Here is a 10,192-nt window from a genome sequence, read left to right on the forward strand (position 1 = left end):
CGTGAAGGCACAGTCCCCATATCCTGCACAGCTAAAAGTGTTTCTGGACTCTGGGATTAATCCATAAGTCCCTACCATTTTCTGTTGAATCAGTGATAAAGAATAATATGGGAAGATATGTAATGGTTGTTGGCTCCATAGGAGATATGACTATATCAATACTCAACATGCCCCGAATGAGTAAAATGAAGCAATCTTTAAAAACATAGCCAATGTTATTTCTAGCAGTGCAAAGGGGATGGTACTGATGGAGGGACTTCAACACGGTACAAAATGGTAAATTAGACAGGCTACCACCAGAACAAGGACCAACTTCTAGAAAAAAAGAGTATTGAATGACGTCATTGAGGAGTTAGGTCTTATTGATCCATGGAGAAACAATAATCCTAGAGAGAAGGATTTTACTTTTTATTCAAACCCACACGGTAGTTACTCTAGGATAGATTTTTTTATGTGTATCACAGCAACATTTACACAAAGTTGTGGAATGTGGTATAGAGACAATAACTATAAGTGACCACGCTCCCATTACTCTAACTGTAGCAATAGATAAAGAATCTTTTTTTAAATATTGGAGAATGAACGTGTCAATCCTATCAGATGAGAAGGTAGTAAAGGAGATAAGAGAAAATCTAAAGGAATATCTGGAAATAAATGATAATGGCGAGGTATCACCAGCGACTCTATGGGATGGGGGCAAAGCAGTGGTAAGGGGAAAAATCATACAAGTAACCTCTAGACTAAGAAAGGATCGTCTAAAACAGCAGAGGGCGCTAGAGAGTAAAATCAGAGATCTAGAAGTAGAACACAAAAGGAAACCATACTCCACGAACTGAAAGAAAACAGACACATATTAGATAAATTATTAACATTCAAGGCAGAAGGAGCTCTACGCTTTACAAATCAAAGATATTATGAGATGGGGAATAGAGCAAGTCGTCTTCTAGCATTCCAACTTTGAAAGGCTCAAACAAGTAGGATTATTTCCAAAATAAAACATCCCCGTTCCAAACAACCTGTGATAAAGCCGACAGAGATAGCGGAAGCTTTTGCAGAATATTATAAAGACTTATATAACGACTTTGAGCTAGACTCCATGGAAAACAAGACTCAAGCGTTTCTTAAAAAATTTAATCTACCATCACTATCGGCAGAAGAGGCATCTGAAATGATAGAGCCAATTACAATACAGGAAATATCAGATACCATAAAAAATCTCAAAAATAATAAATCCCCGGGTACAGATGGGTTTCCAGGGGAATTTTATAAAGTTTTTACAAGGGAGATCACACCAGTACTACATAGAGTCTTTAATTATGCTCTGGCATCAGTTGACTTGCCAAAGACTTGGTCAGAAGCCACCATTTCGGTCCAACATAAGGAGGGCAAAGATCCAACTTCATGTGAGGGATATAGACCTATCAGCTTGCTCTGCAATGATTTGAAAATATTAACAAACATAATAGCACGTAGAATGCAGAGGCATATAACTAAATTGATCAAACCAGATCAGACAGGCTTTATTCCTGGAAGGCAAGGTGCTAACAATATCAGGAGGACATTAAATCTTATCTCATGTGCCACAAACAGATCCCAGCCTGCCATGCTGCTCAGCTTAGATGCACAAAAAGCATTTGATAGAGTAAAGTGGAGCTTCCTTTACCAAACATTAGCAAATTTCGGGTTTCACACAACCTTCATAGACTGGGTGAAAATGGTATACAAAAACCCCAAATCACGGATTAGAGTCAATGGGTGTTGCTCAGACTTTTTCCTACTCAAAGGAGGAGTCAGACAGGGAGACTGTCTGAGCCCTTTACTGTTTGCTGCAAGTATGGAACCACTGGCTGAGTCAATAAGACAGAATAAAGATATAAAGGGAATAAGGGATGAGGGGGGGACAGAACACAAAATATCACTATTCGCAGACGATATATTAACATATATAAATGCACCCTCCACTTCATTAATAGCCCTGGTGAATAACCTGAACGAGTATGGGGAGATCTCAGGATATCTGACCAATGAGGCTAAATCAGTAGCTATGATGCTCTCAGGTCAATGTCCAGCCGATTTAAAGGGGAAATTCAAGTTCAAATGGAATAATATAGGGTTCAGATATCTGGGTATTATTATTACCTCTGCTACGTCACAACTATTTGAAGCGAACTATGGGAAATTGATAACTGAAATTAAAAAAGATTTGACCAGGTGGGAGATTTTGCCTTTGACTCTGATGGGGAGGATAGAAACTGTGAGAATGAATGTACTACCAAGACTGTTGTTTTTGTTCCAGTCATTGCCTATTATGGTCTCTAACTCTACCTTTAAAATGTTAGACAAGATTATATCCCAATTTATTTGGAAAAAGAAAAGGGCTAGAATTAAATATAAGACACTTCTTTGTCCAAAAGAGAACGGAGGGTTAAATTTACCCAATTTAAAAAATTACTATTGGGCTGCTCAACTCAGGGCTATTATTATGTGGATTACTAATGATGCAGATACATTGTGGGTGGGAATGGAACAAAACTCTATAAATGTACCTATAGAGTCGCTTCCATTTTTGAGTGAGGTAACACTAAAGAGGCTGAAGGTGGGTAATGTCTGGATCAGGGGGACAATGAGAATATGGTCAATGGTACGTAAGAAATTGAAACTGTCAAACACCATTTGTAGAGCCACTCGAAACAAACCCAGATTTTTTTCCATCTATGATGGATGCAGGATATAATAGATGGACACAACAGGGGTTAAAATATATTGCACAAATGTTTAGGGGACAAACCTTGAAGTCGTTCCAACAGTTAACACAAGAATTTAATTTACCAGCCCATGATTCCAAGTTTCTACAACTAAGACATTACCTTAAGACACATAAGGAGTGGGAGAAGATCTCTAACACCCCATCGAAACTAGAAGAATTGTTAATGGCATATACAGAGGGAGAGACAAAGAAAGGGATTATATCAAAACATAAGGTACTACAATTGGAATCTAACAATAACAATTTGGATGTCAAGGAAAAATGGGAATTGGAAGCAAATATAATAATAACAGATGAACAATGGGAAGAAACATTCAAAGCAGGGCATAAGGTAACTAGCAGCCCGACGTGGAGGGAGTTTGATTGGAAGATCAAAATGAGGTATTTTCACACTCCATCTATTACATCAAAGTATAGTAATACTTCGGAGAGATGTTGGAGGGGTTGCGGATTGGTAGGGGACTTTACACATATATTTTGGGATTGCCCTAAGATTTTAGATTATTGGAAGAATATTCAAAAGGAAATAGAACAGGTTTTGGGTATTGACTTTAATTTTAATTTAGATCTAGCATTGTACATATTGGGTATAGTCCCAGATAATGCTATAGATAGGAACTTGACTTCCTTACTGAGAATTCTGCTTTTAATAGCAAAGAAAGCAATCACAGCCTCTTGGTTGAAGCCACAGCCTCCCAGTATAACTGAATGGAGAGAAAGGGTAAAAAGTGTGTTCATCATGGAGAAAATCACAGCGAGGTTGCAGCTCAAGTCAGACAGGTTTGATCAAAGATGGTTACCAGTAATACAGACAATGTCAGAACTCTAGTTACCTCTTTTATTGGTTATTTTTTTTATTTTTTTATTTTTCCCCTCAACTTAAATGTAATTTATACTTACTGCAGTACACTTGACAGTGAAGGTATGTACTTATTGCTACAGGTTACTCAGGTTCTCTCCTTTTAAGACGGAGGAAGGAATGTTTGGGGATAGAAGGCGAGGGCATGATCATAGGTTAGAAGTGAAACTGTCAGACCATCTCCTAATGTATATGTTGTTGTATATATGTATGCTTGTCATTTCATGTGAAATAAAAAAAAAAGTAAGTAAAAAAAAAAAAGAATTTGATTGCTTTTACTTTATACCTTAAATGAATGATTTTGTCTTGCAGGCAGGTGCAGAGTTAAGGCAAATAACTTTTGCAAACCCTTACCTTCACTGTAATTTTAAGGCAAATGATGAGAAAACGGTTTAACAGTAAATACATTGAGGCATGCCATAATTTGCATTTGATCATTAATTAATGTAATATCAAGTCTTTATTACATTAACGTGGAGCTCCTTCTCAGCAGAGCCTGTCGATTTACAAACCTGGGATAAGAAACAAAAGGGGGAAAAAAATTGGCTTCATGGACCGTTTATGTTGGTTATAGCCTACCAACTATATAGTTATTCAAATTCAGTGAAATATTGGTCAAATATTCCAAAACATTTTTGTCTTACAGTTTTAAACACATGCATAGAATAGCCACATTTAGTAAACTTGAGCATTTTTGACAGGCACATGTAAGGACAGCGGTGACCATGACGAAGTGGTCCTTCGAGCGTCTCCGTTGCATAGTAACGAAAACGGTCGGGAAAATCATGCAACACATACAAACTTTTAATCTCTGGATACCTATATGAGTAAAGTAAGTCATTTAATGCTTCCTCATGATAGTCAAAAAGAAAATACACACAACTGTCAGCGACATTTGAATCAGCAACTTTACACTTTCGTTAACAAATTGTATTAAATGTAATTTAGTTCGCGGCGCTAGCATCCGTTGTCTCCTACAGGGTGCTAATTGAAGATAACACTAAGAAAGCACTTGACACACAAATGTAATGAATGACCGCCTCTGTATTGTTCTTCGTTTCAGCTAGCATCAATGTTGTTGATGTGAGTATCGACGGACCGGTGAAATGAGCGATATCAAGCCGAACCACATGATGTTAACCTCGGCTAAGCAATGGCAAGCTAACGTTAGCTAACACGTAGTCTCGTTGTCAATAGCCGTCGGATGTTAGCTCCTCACGGAGCTTAGATCCCTTTGTCAGGTATTTATAAATTCAGCTAGGCAAGCGTTGGCTAACACAACCATCTGAGTCAAAACGATAGAAAGTAAAAAAATAAAAAATAGGAAGGAAAAGGAAAATGGCTGGCGACGGTGGCAGCATCCCTGAACTGGACCAAAAGAAGTACGATGCAGACGAACAAGTGAAGATCATCTGTCTGGGAGACAGCGCAGTTGGTAAATCTAAGTGAGTATTAAGTTAGCTGTAACAATCTTAGCTCCATGTAGCTCTTTTGTGTTTCAAAATAGTTTTAACTTTCCTCAGTAGAGTATCTCTAGTCCTGTTTAACATTAATTTATTGTTGTGTTTAGTTATTTTTTTTCTCTCTCTCTTTCTCAGGCTCATGGAGAGGTTTCTCATGGACGAATAGTATCCTTTACCAACCTTAAAAATTATAAATGAAACATGTCAGTCATTTTTTAAGTCCTATTTTATCATCCTACCATAGCCATTACAGCCATTGTCTGCACGTCAAAAAAGCAGATAGTTTGTCTTGAGAGGTTAAGATCCTTAACTCTTTCTACAGTCGTCCACAGCAGTTGTCAACCTATGCTTTGACTCTCTACAAACACACAGCCACAGTAGGAAACAAGACAGTAGCAGTCGGTATGTATCGTACAAATTGCTTTTGTTCTGCTCTCAGTGACAGAAAATTATTTTACCCAGTTGAAAATCGTCTTGTGGGTTTTGTTTTTGATTCACAGATTTCTGGGACACCGCTGGTCAGGAGAGATTTCAGAGCATGCATCCCTCATACTACCACAAAGCACATGCATGCATCATGGTAAAACACACTCTTGGTTTCAAGACTTGTGCCTTTCAGTAATACTTTAGTCTGCCCTTTCTTGCTCCCTGCCAGGAACTTGCTTTGATTTTCTCTGCAATGCCCTTTCCACCTACCCAAGTCAAACTTTCCTGGCACATATACAACCTGCACAGAACGCAGCAGCTAGGAGTTTTAACTAGGACTCATTATAGATCACGCATCAAGGTCATTAAGGTCAGGATTGATTAAAAAGGTTTTATTCACTTATAAGGCACTACATGGCTTAACTCCTGCCAACATTTCTGAGCTACTAACCCCTTACACCACCGGGTGTCCTCTTCGGTCATCCAACCAAAAACCTTTAGCTTTACCACGTGTCAAACGTAAAACAAAAGGCGACTGTTCTTTTTCTGTCCTAGGACCCAGACTCTGGAAAGATCTCCCTCCTCCCATCAGATCAGCTGAGTCTGTGGACTGTTTCAAAAACATTTAAAAACCCTCTTCATTCAGATTGCCTTTTAATAACTCCGATGGTGTGTTAAGGGTGGTGTCTGGTTGCTGAATACTGTCTGTGGTTGTGTGTCTGTTGCGTTTGTATGTGGGAGTATATGTATGACATTTTTAAAGAATATTTTTCTCTCATGAACCTTGTTCTTGTGCGTTATGCAGAAGAAATGATGAAATATCACAATGCATTCTGGTTAAGGTGCACACCTGTCATGAATTGTGATTGAAGATGAAGATGTAAGGCAGTCCTCTTGCAGAGAAGTCAACAAGGAGTTGTTAGATGACTGCTGCCAGCAAAGAAGGCTGAACTGCTTTGTAAACCTTTCTTCTGTCTCTTTCTGAGGTTTTTGATGTTCAAAGGAAGATCACATATAAGAATCTGGGCAACTGGTATAAGGAGTTGAGAGAGTACAGACCAGAGATACCCTGCTGTGTGGTGGCCAACAAAATCGATGGTGAGTTTAGCTCTGCCACTGCACATAACAATGGATGTTCTGGTTTTAAGACTGCATTAATGTAAATGTTGCTGCAGGATAAGTGAACGTGTTTTATTTATTTATTTTTTTAAGCTTGCACCTGTTGTCTCTTTGCTCTGTCCGTTTGGTTAATTGTTTGACCAACAAAATTGACTCTAGATTTACAGATGTTAACATGTTTTTTTTTTTTTTGTCATGTCTGCAGCTGATTTGAAGATAACACAAAGAAGCTTTAACTTTGCAAAGAAGCAAGGACTCCCATTTTACTTTGTATCAGCAGCTGATGGTACTAATGTAGTTAAGGTTTGAAATTCTGTTTATTATCCTGCAGTATTAATGGGAGTGATCCTTACATTTATTTCTTTATACATTTCAAGCTCAGTAGTTTTACAGTTAACTGTGTAACTATGTTGAACATGCGCTTACAACAGGATTGACAGTGTGTCATTTATGAACAAAAGTATAAAATTAATTCACCCTATAATTCAGTATAATCGCATAAATTCAACTGGCCCTGTGTGTGTTGATACTTCTGACTGTAACTGTCATAAAACAGATGTTCAGAGAGATGATCAAGAGGGCAGTGGACTACAAGCAAAACCCCAGCGACTTCATGGATGAAGTGATGCAAGAATTAGAGGTACATCTCTCTGAATACCAAAACACAGTCTGATTACTGATGGGCTCATTTTTTAAGCTGGTGTGGATTTATACAACTGTAACTAAAGGACTGCAAAGAATAAATGTTTTATCAGGCAATACTTGCTCTAAGAAACTCTTAAATGCTTTAAGAGCCTGTCTTTGTTGTTTTTTTACATAGAAATTTTACAGAATCTTAGTCAAAACCTACATTATTTAATTAAAGGAGTATTTGTGCACTCCAACACAAATTTACATTTTAATGACTTTTTTTGTTCATGTGGAAAATGTTTGTGCTACTTTGCTTTCTTTGTGGCTGAAATGATTGAAAACATGTGTGTACTGATGTCATTTGTTGCACTTATCTTATAGAACTTTGACCTGGAGAAGAAGGAAGATAACTCAGAAGCAGATGAAGACGGCTTGAAAGCAGAGAGTCCTGAGTTGGTGTCATAGACGTTTACAGATCCTCAAAACCCTCCTGTCGTCTCATGGATCATTTGTCGTCCTCTGGGGTTGATGCTGTGAATAAATTATTCTTTTAGTCAAAATGTCAGACATCTCTGACCCTCTGTGACGGACACCGTCAACAGGCACATTTTTGGCCCTTGTGAATTGTTGGTCGTCTGCTTTTATACCATTGGTGTGTAACTGTACTGCCAGAGGTTGGCATACAGTCTTTTAGTCAGGTTTTAAGTCACTGCCCTCCATCTGTCAAGTGACATTTGCAGGGAAATACACCTGGTTGAATAATTAGGAATTGTGTTGTTGTAGGTTCTGTTTTTTTCATTGTCCTTCATACTTTGTCTAACAACATCTACTATAATAACAGTAAGGGTAAAATCCTACAATCAGACTGAATGTTTGCTAATTTTGTGTCGTAATAAGAATGTGAATCCTTGAAAACAAAGTCAAAGAGACAACAAAGAGAACATGTGATTATGAACCATATTTGCTGCTGTTCTCGATGTTGGTGTGTAGCATTGTGTGCCGTGCCAGCAGGGCGCTGCATCTGTTGCATTCATTTTATGATGTAATGTTTCTTAGCGCCCTTTAAATGAAAACTTAATGTACCATGTAACCAAATTGTTATCATGTCTCTCTGTGATCCAGCAGTAGCCACAAGATCAACTTCAACATATATTGAGTACACATCAGTTGTATTGAACTCTTGTGAAAGCTCAGCCAGCTGTGACCTTCATGATGGATTTATGATGGTTGTGTGTACATTCATTCATATTAGCAGGAAGTTTGCCGGAAAATTTTCTGGCAGAAGGTGACACTCAATTTAACACACCGTTCAATAATTTCTATATGATGATTATGTTGTGGGCCCTGCGATGGACTGGCGACCTGTCCAGGGTGTACCCTGCCTTTCGCCCAGTTTAAACTGGGATTGGCTCCAGCCCGCCGCGACCCTGTACGCAGGATAAACGGTTGACGATGGATTATGTTGTGCGCAGAAACAATGTGTATAAATTTATGTTTGACTGTTTTTTTGGTGGCATTTACTTACAATAAAATCACACTGGAACATAATTGTAATACAGAAACAGTGAATTAGCAGACTTTGATGCAGTTCATGTTTTAATTATAAATTTATTACATAATATAACAAACATATATCTTTGTGGTGGAGATATCCTGGGCAACATCTCAGATCTTGCCTCAGCCTTCACTGCTGTCACCCTTGCTCTATTTGCATGAAGAATACTAGGTAGCTTCTGGTTAACCTTATTAAAATGGAGGAGGTGTTCTAATGCTATAAGCGTCCAGAAGTCACTGGGAGAAAGGTTGGAGATAATTTGCCTGGTAATCGGATGTTGAGAAGGGGAAGCTAACGTGTGAGACAAGGCTGAGGCGTTGCAGTGATACATCCACCGTTCTAAACTTCACAGTGCAAACAAGGAGAAAACCAACAATGAAAAAAAAAACCCTTTGATGATAAGATCACTGGTTCCAGTGGGTGACCGGACCCCCCAGTGGGTTTTTAAAAAAGTTACACTGCTCCCCCTACACTATGTAGATTGTGCTTTGTTGATTAGAAAATAAGACAAAGATAACCCTTCACTGAACTTATTTGACCTAATGATGTGTAAGTCTGTTACACATTGCTCTGTAGCATTATTTTGCATCTGTATTTGTGGTAAACTTACACACCTATCTGACCTGTTTTCTACAACACGTTCACCTCTTATAAGTGTTTGTATTTATATGGGAACAGTAGTAGATAATAACCTTCATCACAGTAAAATCAAGCAATTGTGATACTTTGTCTCAAAATTTAAATAGAAATGTTAATGCAAAGCTCACAGGTAGATGTATATAGGCTATTCATATATGCGTGTGTGTGTGTGTGTGTGTGTGTATATATATATATATATATACACACACACACACACACACACACATACATATATATGTATACACACATATATATAAATTTAAGCAATAGCCTTTTTTACAAAATAATAACTGACTGTATTTCCACCTGTCAGAAATACAGAAGGATCTAGCAATGTCTGTAGTTCTCAAGATTTCCAGGAGATGGCACCATATTATTGAGTTTTAACAGCTCAAGAATGCTGTAACTAAGATAGTCCTAAAGCAAAGACAAATATACAGTTAAAAGTTAAGTTATTTTTGGCACATTTTTTCTCTGTGTTCTTTGTTCCTTACTGAATCACCTCATATAGCATATCCAAAACTCAGAAACTGAAGGTCTGAAAAAGGAAAAAGGAGTGCTGCCAGACAGAGTGGAGGGTAAAGAGCGCAGATGCCATCTGGGAATGGGTTTACAAAACAGTGACACTGCATAAGCTGTACCTACACAGTTAAAAGGTGAGTTGTAGTTGTCTTTCAATATAAAACATGACGATGGTTTCTTTCAATACCCTGTGGTAACCTCACTCTCTCTGT

At 38.0% G+C, this 10,192-nt stretch overlaps 1 protein-coding gene across 1 annotated transcript; it reads left to right on the forward strand.

Moving 5' to 3' along the window:
- The first annotated feature begins 4,318 nt into the window (after positions 1–4,318).
- rabl2 (RAB, member of RAS oncogene family-like 2) lies at positions 4,319–8,812 on the forward strand. Its single transcript, XM_046036423.1, has 9 exons — positions 4,319–4,458; positions 4,690–5,071; positions 5,225–5,254; positions 5,412–5,491; positions 5,590–5,669; positions 6,502–6,613; positions 6,840–6,937; positions 7,191–7,274; positions 7,646–8,812. Exons 2-9 carry the CDS (start codon positions 4,965–4,967, stop codon positions 7,727–7,729), a joined length of 675 nt encoding a protein of 224 aa, XP_045892379.1. The 5' UTR covers positions 4,319–4,458; positions 4,690–4,964; the 3' UTR covers positions 7,730–8,812.
- The last annotated feature ends 1,380 nt before the right edge of the window (positions 8,813–10,192 follow it).

This window comes from Micropterus dolomieu, linkage group LG22 (genome assembly GCF_021292245.1).
Source record: "Micropterus dolomieu isolate WLL.071019.BEF.003 ecotype Adirondacks linkage group LG22, ASM2129224v1, whole genome shotgun sequence".
Lineage (NCBI taxonomy): Eukaryota > Metazoa > Chordata > Actinopteri > Centrarchiformes > Centrarchidae > Micropterus > Micropterus dolomieu.